The sequence below is a fragment of the Equus przewalskii genome, chromosome 12 (assembly GCF_037783145.1).
Source record: "Equus przewalskii isolate Varuska chromosome 12, EquPr2, whole genome shotgun sequence".
NCBI lineage: Eukaryota > Metazoa > Chordata > Mammalia > Perissodactyla > Equidae > Equus > Equus przewalskii.
Window position 1 is genome coordinate 42,209,704 of NC_091842.1, and position 11,552 is coordinate 42,221,255.

The following is an 11,552-nucleotide window of genomic DNA, read 5'->3' on the forward strand; positions in this document are numbered from 1 at the left end:
GGGCGGGTGGCCAATGCTATCGGCTGCCCATCGCGGTTAATGGGGCAGCCGCGGGTCCTGCTGTGACTGGCCCCAGCCTGGCTGGCCCAGCGTGGGGAGCCAGGCACAGGCAGGAACTGCCCTCCCTGGGGCCATTCTTGGGTGGGCACAGGGGCGTGGCCAGCTCCCGGGGAGAAAAGTGATTAGCTGGGTGCGAGGGTCCCCAGGGGCCCCTCTCCCCTCCTGCCCCCGGTCCCCGCCCCCCCACCGTGGGAAAGGCCAAGTTGGGCCGCGCTGGGAGGGAGGCAGCGAGCTGTGAAGGCCACCGATGCCTATCACGGCCGCAGGGGCTGGCGGGGGCCCAGCGGAGGCCACGCTGGGTGAGCAGCGCTGGGCCACAGAATGTGGGGCTCCGTTGAACCACAGGCGAGCAGCCTCCAGCGTGAATCTGACATTGGGGCTGCCCTGCCAGACGCGGGGGCTGGGGGCACACTCAGGGGTCCCTGCCCACTATAGACGTATGGACACACAGGCCCGACGCCCACCTCTCCCTGCTCCGACCCCTCCAATGCAAAGCCCCCCACTCTATCCCCAGACTGCAGCCCCCCAGGAAGGACGCAGTCTCCCAGAGGCAGGTCACGGTCTGGAGGTGGATGCCTGGCAGGGAGGCCTGGGACCTGGCCTCCTCAGATGTCTAGACCAGGGACATTTGCCCAGTGAAGGTGTCCCAGTGGTGATGCTGGAGCGGCCCAGACGGGGTGTGTAAAGGTGGTTTAATGTCCACAACTGTGATCAATAAATAGCCGTGACCCTCTGCTCTCCCTGCGTGGCCCCAGAGACAGGCCACAGCCACGGCAGGTGGGGTCCATCCACAGGCATGCTGGACAGGCTCTGGGCCTCAGCCCCTGGGTAGGGGTGGGTGGGGGGCCAGGTGGTGGGCACAGGGTTGGAGAAGGGCTGCTGTCTGTTAAGGACAGAGGTGGCAGTAGGGGCTGTGTTCAGACCTCGGCGCCCGGGGGGCTCTGCAGGCCAGCGACAGCCTCAGGGGGCCAGGAGCCCCCAACCCCGCCATGGGTACCCCAGCTGCTGCCAGGAATGACAGGGTCCTCTGGGGCCTGGAGAGGTAGGCCCGGGGGTGGGACACTGGAGTCAGCCTCACACTTGGTGGTGTGGCCGGAGAAGGGCTCAGGCGCTGTGGGGCCCAGCATGCTGGGGGCTTCAGGGGTCCCCCGGGCCAGTGTGGAGCCCAGCTCTGGCTGCCCCCAGGCCCCCAAGGGGGCCTCAGACCTCTTGGCGGGCGCCCGCTTCACAGAGAGGTCGAGGGGTGTATCCGGGGGCCGCACAGCCCGTTCCAGTGCCTGGTGGATGGTGAGCAGCTCCCGGCGGATCTTGCCCAGCTGCTCCCGCAGAGGCCGTGGGGCCAGGCCCCCCGCAGGCACCAACTGCCCCAGGCGCCGCTCCACTCTGGCGTAGTCGCCAAGGACCCGCGTCAGGTCCTCGCTCACATGCCCAGGGACCCCTAGCGCCAGGCCCAGCGACTGCTGGGGCAGGGGGGCCACAGGGCCAGGGGTCTTGGGGTCCCCTGGCTCCTTGTCTTCAGGCCAGAGCATCATGGAGGGGCAGGTCTGCAGGCTAGGGATAGGAGCCGGTCAGGAGGCTGCACTGCCCCTGTGCCCCCAGCCCCTGCCCCACTCCCCCCTCATGCCCCCTGTCCAGCCTGTCACCTGGCTTAGGGCCTCAGGACCCCAGAAGGACAGACAGGCTGACTCTCTGGTCTCGGTTTCCCTGCTGTGGCCTGAAGCCCATGTTCCCGGCCACTGAGGGCCCAGCCACCCTGCCCAGCCCTCCTCCCACACTTCCGCCCCCCGCCCCCCGTGACCCAGAGATGCTGACACCCACCTGCTCTGGGAGCTGAACTTCGCCACACTGGAGGGGGCCTTCGGGGGCTCCAGCCTGCTTCCCAGAGGCAGCTTCCTCCTGGGGTCACTCTGGGCAGCCCGCTCCAGCTCCCTATCTTGCCCTGGGTCCCCAGGGGCACCACGGGGCCAGGGCCCGCCCTGCCCAGGTGCCGGCACCTTCAGCAGCCCAGGTGCCAGAGTCCCGGGGGGCCCCTTTGGGGGGGCGGGGGGCTTGGCAGGGGCAGCCTTGCCTGCTGGCAGCCCCAGGGTGTGCTCCAGGAGCAGGGGGTAGAACAGGCGGGGGAACAGGGCAGGGCGCTCTGGGGGCTGTGGGGCAGGGAAGGCCGTGGCTGGGGGCAGCAGCGGGCTGGCTGAGGCCAGGAAGGGCATGTGGGCTGCCGCAGCCAGGGAGGGCCCCAGGTAGGAGAAGAGGCCAGGGCCGAGAGGGTAGTTGACGCCCAGCAGGGACAGGTGAAGGCTCTGGGCCTCAGGGAACTCACCAGGGGTGGGCGGGGGGTAGCAAGGGACCCCACTCCCAGGGCCAGCCACTGCCGCGTCCACCACAGACATGCCCCTCGGGCCCCCACTTGGCCCCGGCTTCCAAGACTCGGCCAGGCGCCTGCCGTGGCCTGCACCTTTCTGGGCGTCCCTCGTCACAGGGGGCGGTGTCCCTGGGGACCCCTCAGCCCCGGGCTTGGGGCCCCCGACACAGCGGCGCAGGGAGAGGACGTCAGCGACGACGAGGTCAGGTGTGGTGGGAGCATCCGGGAGCCACGCTCCTTGGGGCTGGCCTCCGGGGTCCGTGGGATCCGCAGGGCCGTCCGGGGTGGCCGCGCGGGGCCGGGGCACGGCCGGGGCGCGGCGGCAGGCCCAGTCGGGGGAGTCGAGCAGCAGCGAGAGGGAGTCCTTGCAGAGGCTGTACTTCATGTGGTTATAGAGGTGCGACTTCTCCAGGCAGGTGAAGGGGCACTGGAAACACTTGTAGTTGTAGGGCTTGCCCCAGGGCCGCGGGATGTAGTGTGGCTTCTTGGGCTTCCGCGCCCGCGCCCGAGCCCCAGGGCCCACGCGGCACGAGCCTGCCTCTCGGGACATGGCCTGCTAGCGGGCAGGCCCCGGCACCATGGCCACCTGCAGACGGGGGGCCTCGATCAGTGCCGACCCCTCTGACCCTCCCCTTGCCCTTCCATCCACAGCTCCCAGAGCTCCAGGGGCGAGAGTGGGGCACTGCCTCTGCCCTACGGCCTGGGCCGCTGCCCGCCCCTCAGTCCTTCTCCACGCCCGCTCCTAGGGTCGACAGACACAGCAGATAGAACTGCCGGACTGGGGCCGGCCCAGTGGCCAAGTGGTTGGGTTCGTGCGCTCTGCTTCAGCAGCCCAAGGTTTCCCTGGTTCGAGTCCTGGGCGCAGACATGGCACTGCTTGTCAGGCCACGCTGAGGCAGCATCCCACATGCCACAACTAGAAGGACGCACAACTAAAAATACACGACTAAGTACCGGGAGACTTTGGGAGAAAAAGGAAAAAACAGAAAATCTTTAGACCCTTAGACCTGACTCCAGTAAACTTTTCTAGTGTAAGGATGGTCTAGCCAATATTTGCAAGGTGCACTAAAAAAACCGTTCATTGCTTATCTGAAATTTAAGTTTAACTAGGCGTCCCGTATTTTATCAGGTGACACTGCACACATCTCCGCCCGCAGGCTCATGTCTGGGGTGATTCCATCCACGCCCATCGCCCCCACCTGAGTCTCTGCCTACCCGATGCGCATTTGGTAAGGGACTGGAACAAGCCAAGTGCAACCAGGCGCCTTCTCGGGGGACATCAGCCCTGCCTCGTCTTGTTCCCCTCCGGCTGAGATGAGAAGCCAGCAGAAGGCTCTGAGCGGCTGGTTAATGCGCGCACATGTGTGTGTGTGTGTGTGTGTGTGTGTTCTTGCTCCAGCAGGGTGTCGGGTGGGCACTGGAGGTCTCTGAGGGGGTCACCCTCACGTGGGGCCAGGCCAGGCTGGGGGGCGTGGACATCACAGCACGGCCCCTCGGCACAGCCACCTGCTCAGCCTGGCTCCATCTGGGTGGCTGCCGGCAGGTCAGCAGCTAAGCCTGCAGTGGCCGAGCTCCGCCAAGACCCTCCTCTCCCCACACCCCGCACGCTCACTCAGAACCCGCTCCGCACTCCATCTGGGCCGCCACCTGGGCCGTCCACCGCCCCAGTGCCCATCTTCGTGGGGTGCATGGCGAGTATGCCCGTGCAAGCGTACCAGGCTCCCGACAAGCCCTCACTCAGCACCTGGAGGTCACCCTCTGCACCACTGGGCAGACTCGGAGCAGAGCGGGCCACCAAAACACACAGGGCCATGGCACATGCACACGCCACTCAGAGTGGACACCATCACTGTGCCCATGAACACACTCACAGCACAGCGGGGGGGGGGGGGGGAGCAGGCACTCGCACACATTCAGGTGCAGTGTGCACACATATGCACACACACTACACACCCAAAGACACACACGGTCACGGACACTTTTGTGGATGTGGACACGTACAACTTGCCCTGCTCCCCAGGGCCCGGGGATGGCAAGTGGGTTGAGCAGAGTGGGGCTGGGGCAGCTGGGCAGCCACTGGGAGCAGGTTGTCCTCCCTGCTGGCCTTCGGGCTCTGCACATGGCAGGCAGTCATGTCTGCTGCCCCCAAACACTGGGTGAGCACCCCCACTATGGGGATGGCCCGAGGGGTGGAGAGGGCTGCCCGTTCGAAGGGACCCTTCAGAGGGGGGTCAGCATGGCCACAGCCGGGGCGTGGGGGGGTGTGGACAAGCAGAGGCTAATTGACTGGTTTGTGGATGTCCATGTCTGGGAGGGGATGGGGCTCCGAGAGGGGTTGGGAGGAGGGGGCTGGGCCCAGGAAAGGGCCTAGGGCTCCTTGAGGGGCTGTAGACGCCCCCTGGACTTGGTGGTGGGTGCAGAGACAGGCCCCTTCCCTGCCCCCCACCTCCCCCAAGATACAGATGACAAATGGGTATATGTGCTCTCGGGAGACAGAGGCGGCTGTGCTGGGGCCATCGATCACCCAGCCCTGGGAGCCACACAGCTGTGCCGCCTGGTGCCACCGCGCACCCCACCTCCTAGCCGGGCCCCTGGACTGGGGAGGCTCCTCCTAGGCTCCTGGACTCTGGAGGCGGGAGGCTCCTCCTCTGCTCCTTCTTCAGATCAGCCGCCTGGGGGGGTGGGGGGCTTGTTCTGGAGCCATCTCAGCAGCTGCTGACCCCATGGGAACCCAGAGGACGCCTGGCACCTGCCTGGCATGCTTGTGCACAAGCAGAAGATACCTCCAGACACTAGCATGCACCCCCACACACCCAAAGGCATATTCATTCACACACGTGTCCCAACCCGTGACTGGGTGCAGCTCTGAGGGCCACCCGCACCCCAGTATGCCGGCCCAGACCCCCAGCCCACTAACCTGCCCCTGTCTGGGGGAGAACTGGTGCAGGCCAGGAGCAGGAGGCCCCACCCCAGGGTGGGAGAGGGGGCCCCAGCACCTGGAGCCACCACCAGCCGCCAGGGGTTACAGCTCCTGCATCCCACTGGCCCCTATCGGACTTGGGGAGCACCCCACAAGGCAGGGTGCAGTGGGGGTGATCAGCCTCCTCCTTGGCTGAAGTCCAGACCCCACTCCCTCCACCCTGCCCTCCTGCAGGGACACGGCTGCTGTGCCCGGATTGTCCCTATGCGGAGCCTGGACGCCAGGAAGCGGGGGACGTGGGGGCTGGGGCTGCTCCGCCGGCGCCCCCACAGTCCTGGAGTCCGGCCGCCCCGCACCCCTCACGACGCTCGCGCCCGGCCGGGCCCCAGGTGGCCCCCAAACTTCACCGGACGCGCCGCTGCCCGCGTCCGCCCTACCTGCGCCCCGGCCGAGGGAGCCTGCTGCGCCCGCGAAGTCTGCGCGTGGCCCCAGGACCCGCGGAAACTTCCCGCCCCGCCCGCCCGGCCCCTCCCCACCCGGCGCCCGCTGCGACCCCGGGCCCCGCGGGACCCGCTCCGGCTCTCGGGCAGCGACCAGGACCCCGCAGGGGAAACTGAGGCCGGGCGCCGGGAGCGTCCCCCGCAATCTGCGGTCACTTACTCCGCAGCGAGCCCCCGAAGCCTCTGCCGCGAACCGCGTCCCCCCGACGCCGACTCGCACCCACCGAAGTTGGCAGCAGGAGCGGCCGCGCGTGCGCCACGGCGCCGGGCTCCGGGGGGCGCTGCGACCTCCGACCCAGGCTCACCGGAGGAGGGGGCGCGCGAGCGCCGGGTACAGTCTCCTTTTGGCCACCCCAGGTGCACCCCCCGCCGTGTCTCCCCTCCCCCTGCCACAGTCGCCCCCTCGCGCGCACTCACCCGCCTCGCGCGCACGGGACCCGCTCGCTCTCCCTGCAGCGCCGGCAACTCTGGATGGAGCGGTGGCCGGTGACACCGGTGGCACCGCCCGAGCAGGGCAGGGACGGGCAGCGGCGCGGAGGAGCCGGGGGTGGAGGCGCAGGTGTGCGGCGGATTGAGGGGCGCCTGGCAAGGTCCCCGCCCCCGTCGCCTGAAGGCTGCCGCGGGGGTGCGCAGAGGCGGCCAGGTCTCCCGGGGTCCCCGCAGCGATGTGATGGGGTGTCAGCGGCCGAGGGCGCACGGAGAGGGGCCGTCAGCACTCATCCGTCAGGGCAGGGCTCTGGCCCCTGACAACTGCCCACCTGAGCCAGGGCCTGGGGGCTGAGCCTGGGGACAGGGGGGGCCGTGGGGAACAGAGCCAGTCTGGGGAGGGCTGCAGCCCAAGCAGCAAGAGCACAGAGCCCAGACCAGGGAGGAGACAGAGCCCAGCCCTGGGAGGGCTGGAGCCGCAGCGAGCAGCGCAGCCTGGCGCACCGACAGTGGAGCGAGTCTGCTTGCCCGGCCAGTCTCCCTGGCCAAGCCTTGCGTCCAGCAAGTGCTGGTTCCTCTTCTCCAAGCAGGAGGTTGAATGGATCTGCACCCCCAAACCCCTGCCCTGCCCACTGCCAGCCACCGGCTGGGGAAAGGATGGTCACCCCCTTTCTAGAAACATCACCCCCCACCCCCCAAGGTGCCCCAAGAGACTGCACCGCCAGGCCCTCACCTGCCTGCTGCCTGCAGGACTCCTGTCCCCTGGCAGTACCTCCTGGGAGGACCTGGTGTGGGTGAGGCAGGGCCGGGCAAAGGCTTAGATATGTCGGACCCACCATTGCTGCAGGAGATCATAGCAGCATTCTTGCTAGGCTTTAAGCCTAAGGAAAAAGAAATTCCAAATGGGTGACTGGGGGGATGTGTGATCTGCTGATCCTCATAATCATTACACCAGATTGCTTGTGCTCTGGACTCTCAGGCCGGAGGGGAACATGTTATCGGGCATGAAGGCAAGGGGCTTAGGAACGCCTGGCCCTTGCAGGAACAGAACGCTGCCTGCATACCTTGCTGATTGTCCTTAAGATACCCCCCAAGGGAATGACTGGGATGGGCTGGTGTGCTTCGGGGGATGAAGAATAGAACCTCTGGACTCTAGCCTGCGTGTCCCTGCAGGCATGAGTTTCTGCTATTGTACTTGCTTGTGATTCTTTACCCGCAAATAAATATGTGGCGATCCGAGGGACCTCACCTCAGTCCTTGAGGCTGATGGTCCCCGTCCCATTGAATAATACAGATTGTGTTCTCTCTATTAATTCCGTCCGCCCCTTCGGCTGGCTGCCTAGCTGGTCTCAGCAGCACACCATGAAACCTCGTCCCCTAACGTCCTCATGGCCAGAGCTGCCCCCAGTCGCACCTCCCAGGATATACCAGGTTCCATGTCGTGCCCCAAGCTGTCAGAACTTAACGGCCTGGGGTCCACTTCTTCTCAGCTGTGTCCTAGTAGACATTTGTCTGACCGGCGATGTCATTCTGGACATAGAGGCGGAGCCTTCATTCAGGGGCAGGACCTTGACCCAGAGACGTGTGGCGTGCCATTTCGGGCCAAGGACGAGGTCTGCAGCCAGGGCAGTGAGTGCTGCTCAGGCTGGTGCTGTGATGGCACAGAGGCTTCCTGGGGTGTCCCCAGCTCAGTGTTGGGGGGCAGGGGTGCCTTGGGAGAGGAAGGAGTACCTTCCTGCTCCTTCTAGGCACTTCCAGGGGTCGCCAGAGGAGGGCACTGGATCCAGAGTCTTGCACCTCCTGGGCCCTGTGAGCCTGGCCACAGTTTCCCCATCTGTGCAGGAGGGTGACAGGCTATGGCCCTGTGGTTGGCACAGGACTCCTGGGGCTCTGGTCAGCCACGATAGGCGTCCGTAAGGAGCAGGGCCCCATGGTTCTGGACACTGACGTGAGGGCGAGTGCTTGCTTCTGTCTCCCTCCTGCCCCCATGCCACCTTCCCCGGTGCAACCTAGGGGTCCCCACTTCTCCCTATCAAGTCCACGGGGCCGGGAGGGCTACTGCGGGTGGCACAGCATGCCAGCCTTCTCCTCTCTGCCTGCCTGGCCTGGCCCAGCTGACCAGCTGACCGTGCAGGCAGCCCCAGGCCGGGAGACAGCTTGAGCGGCCGACACGCCAGCAGCCCTGTGGAGAGTGGGGGCCGGGAGGCCTGCTCCTTCTGCACGCAGACCCCACTCTGGACGTGCTCAGCCAGGCCCAGGCCCCTCGTCACGGGCACTGCCCAGAGAGGACAGGGGACACAGGTCACCTGAGACAGTGGGAGTGGGGATCCTAGGCTTTGGCTGCTGGGTCCCAGGGACTGCTCTGTGCTTCCCCACTCCTTGCTGGGTGACCCCTCTAAGGGCCTGCGAGAGGCCATGGCTGCCAGCACAGGGGGTGGGCTGGTCGGAGGCTGTTGCCATCGTCCGGGGGCAAGAAGGGGATGGATCACAGAGCCCTCATCGCCAGCAGCCCTGCCTGTCAGCATGAAGAGAAGCCTAGGTGAAGGAGGAGCCCCCAGAGCGGGGAGAGGGCCAGGCTTTGGGGTGTGGGGAAAAAAGCCCCCATGGACGGGCTTTTCCAGAGACGTGGGTGAGGGGAGAGCTGGCAGCACCCAAGAAGCACGACCTGCTGCGTTTCTAGCTTCCAGGAGGGGCCTGTGCTGGGGGGCTGCAGGGGACCCGAGCTTGCTCCGGGGTGTCCCGAGACCTCAGCCACAGCCCAGTGGCCCGTGCTTGGGTTTGTGAGTCAGACTGTCAGGTGCACAGATGGCCATCCCCACCACCCCCAGCCAGGTGGGGCCGGGACATCACGGCCACCGCTGTGCCCCGGTGCTGTCTGCCTGAGGCGTGAGGTCACATCTGCCCTTACAGCTGGCAAGCCTTGTGCCCGGGGCCTGTCCCACTTTCCACCAGGGAGTGGGGCTGGGGTGGGTCATAGCCTGCCCATTGGGACCCACCTCCATGTGTCGGGGGTGAGCTTGGGCCCAGGGAGGTGGCCTCTGCTCCCGAGGCAGTGGCAGGGACCCTCGTGGCTCTGGGGCTTGGTACCCATGTGGCCCTGAGCCCTGAAACCACAGCCCACGCTCCCTGGGCCTCAGTTTCCTGATCTGAAGAACAGGTGGTGGGAGACTCCAGGAGCTTCTGGCATCAGTGGGAGCCCGGGGAGCAGCCTTCCCTCCTCAGCTGGTCTTGGTGCAGGTGGCGTGGGGACCCACAGCCCCTCCCTCTGCCCCCAGCCAGATCCTCATCTTGGCCATTAACCTCCTTTGCCCAGCTTGCCTGTGGCCGCCCGCCTGTCACCTCCATTAATGCTGGTACGTGTGTGCCAGGGGGGCGTGTGGGCAGGATGGCTGGCCGGGCCCAGGGAAGGCAGGGGGTGGTGGCGTGGTGCCTGGGGCAGGCCTGTCTCATCCCCTCAGTGTCCACACATGGCCCTTGCCAGGACAGGTACAGGGGCCAGGCCAGCCTGTGCCCTCCTGGTGGGCGGAGGGATGGGGGGGCTGGAGCCCCCAGGCAGGGTCTGGGAGCCCCTGAGGGGGGGGTTAGTGCCAGGCAGGATGACGGTCATGGCTCGTGTTCACCACTCATTGATGAGCCCTGGGGCCCCTGCAGCCCCTAGAGTGTCTGTGAGCCCCTGAGCCCAGAGTGTGGGTCACCCTTGCCTCTTCCTCCTCCTTGCTCATTTGAGGTGGCCTCAGGGACCCCAGGCTTAGAGGGGCGGGCCCAGGGCTTGACCAAAGGAGGCAGGGTCGAACCTGAGGGCCCTGGGTGCCAGCCCGAGACCTCTAGAGCACAGGGAGCCACAGCAGATTCACAGCAGGGTTGTGAGGGGAGCAGCGAAGCAGAGTCACGGGACTGGGTGACTGTGTGGACAGGGCTGCGAGCAGGTTTGGGGGTTCCCCACTGCAGGTTGCTGAGGGCTGGGCGGATCATGGGCCACGGGGCACATGTAGGACGCCAGGAATTCTCCAGGGAGTCTGTGAGGGGGGCTGACAAGCTGGCCTAGGGACGTGGGATGGATTGGACTCACCCTCAGGGACAGGGATCCAGCTGGGAGGCTCCTGGAACCAGAGACCCCAGGAGAAGACCTCTGGCTCCAGTTCCCCTGGGGCTGTGGATTCATCTCTGCCAGGTGGCTGGCCGCAGCCTGCCCCATGCCTGCTTCGCTGTGCCTGATAGCCCCTCCCCACGTGCTCCCCCCGTCACAGACCTGCTAGGTCATGGCCACCCTGGGGTGGAGTGTGGGGTGTGGGGTGACCTTCTGCATGCCTCAGGCTCCTGGGATGGAGGGGCTCCTGGACACTCCCTGAAGGGGCTGAGAGGGACTGCAGCGGGAGTGAGCTCCCCATCACGGGAGGCATGTGAGCTGGAGTAGGGGCCTTGTGAATCACTGAGGGAGCGGTGTGGCCAGGCGGGTGGGATAGAGGCTGGGACTGCCTGAGCCCCCGCCTAGCTTCCGAGCCGGCACTGGCCTAGCAGCGCCCGGGGCCGACAGCAACCATATGTTGGAAGAAGAGCTATGTGCGTCGCTCTGCGGCCCCCGGGGCCCGGCCTTCCTGGGCCTGTCACAGACGATTTTCCCTGCCTGAGTGGCAGGCCGGCCAGCGGGCGGGGCAGGCGGGGGCTGCGGAGGCTGTGTACTGGCTCCGGCCGTCCCCACTGGCTCTCGACACGGGACCTGCCGCTCTGGGTGATCTGGGTGCTGGGTCCCGAGCTTGAGAACCGCAATGTCTGCTGTAAGCCCCGCCCTGTCGGGTCACCCTTGGCTGGCTCAAGGCCGGGCTGAGAGGAGCCTGGGTCGGCTGGTGGGGACCGGCCCTCCTGCGCGGTGGCAGGCAGGCAGCCAGCAGTGCACGTGGCTGCGGGCGCCCGGGGCGGGCGGGCAAGGCCCGGGGTCGGCCCTGTCAGCCCAGCGCCCAGAGCTTTGCAGAGGGAGGCGGAGGCCGCGGCTAATTTGTACACTAAGTGCTTCTGACAGGGACGCCTCGCAAGTGCGAACACACCCCCGCCCACCCCAGGAAGCCTCTGGCCGACGGTGGGCAGCAAGGTGGCCTGGCTGAGGGCCGGGAGAGGGACCGTGGGGGGACACAGGGCCGACGGGCTTGGCAGAGATGGGGAGGGGGCTGGGGACGTGGGGAAGGGGGCAGGAGAGGAGAAGGGCAGGGGACACGGTAGTGGGCAGTGGACCCAGGTGGGGAGCTGGGGCCCAATGTGTTGGGCCGACTCCCGACTTGGGCAGCTTGCCCTG

The 11,552-nt window shown here is 66.8% G+C and overlaps 1 protein-coding gene across 4 annotated transcripts; it reads right to left on the minus strand.

Annotated features, from left to right (window-relative positions):
* Positions 1-738: 738 nt before the first annotated feature.
* PRR35 (proline rich 35) lies at positions 739-6,550 on the minus strand. Of its 4 annotated transcripts, none has more exons than XM_070568920.1 (3): positions 6,257-6,550; positions 1,879-3,005; positions 739-1,611 (listed from the first exon to the last, which is right to left on the minus strand). In XM_070568920.1, exons 2-3 carry the CDS (start codon positions 2,967-2,969, stop codon positions 978-980), a joined length of 1,725 nt encoding a protein of 574 aa, XP_070425021.1. In that variant the 5' UTR covers positions 2,970-3,005; positions 6,257-6,550; the 3' UTR covers positions 739-977. The 4 variants fall into 4 exon arrangements, with proteins under 4 accessions (XP_070425021.1, XP_070425020.1, XP_070425022.1 ...); XM_070568919.1 differs by lacking the exon at positions 6,257-6,550 and adding an exon at positions 6,000-6,119; XM_070568921.1 differs by lacking the exon at positions 6,257-6,550 and adding an exon at positions 5,777-5,817.
* Between the last annotated feature and the right edge of the window lie 5,002 nt (positions 6,551-11,552).

Bases quoted from the DNA above. Each gene is read 5' to 3' on its own strand.
- PRR35 (XM_070568920.1), bottom strand. From the start codon at position 2,969: ATGTCCCGAGAGGCAGGCTCGTGCCGCGTGGGCCCTGGGGCTCGGGCG. The intron at 1,612-1,878 runs GTGGGTGTCAGC...TCCTATCCCTAG, and splicing joins AAGTTCAGCTCCCAGAGCAG to CCTGCAGACCTGCCCCTCCA.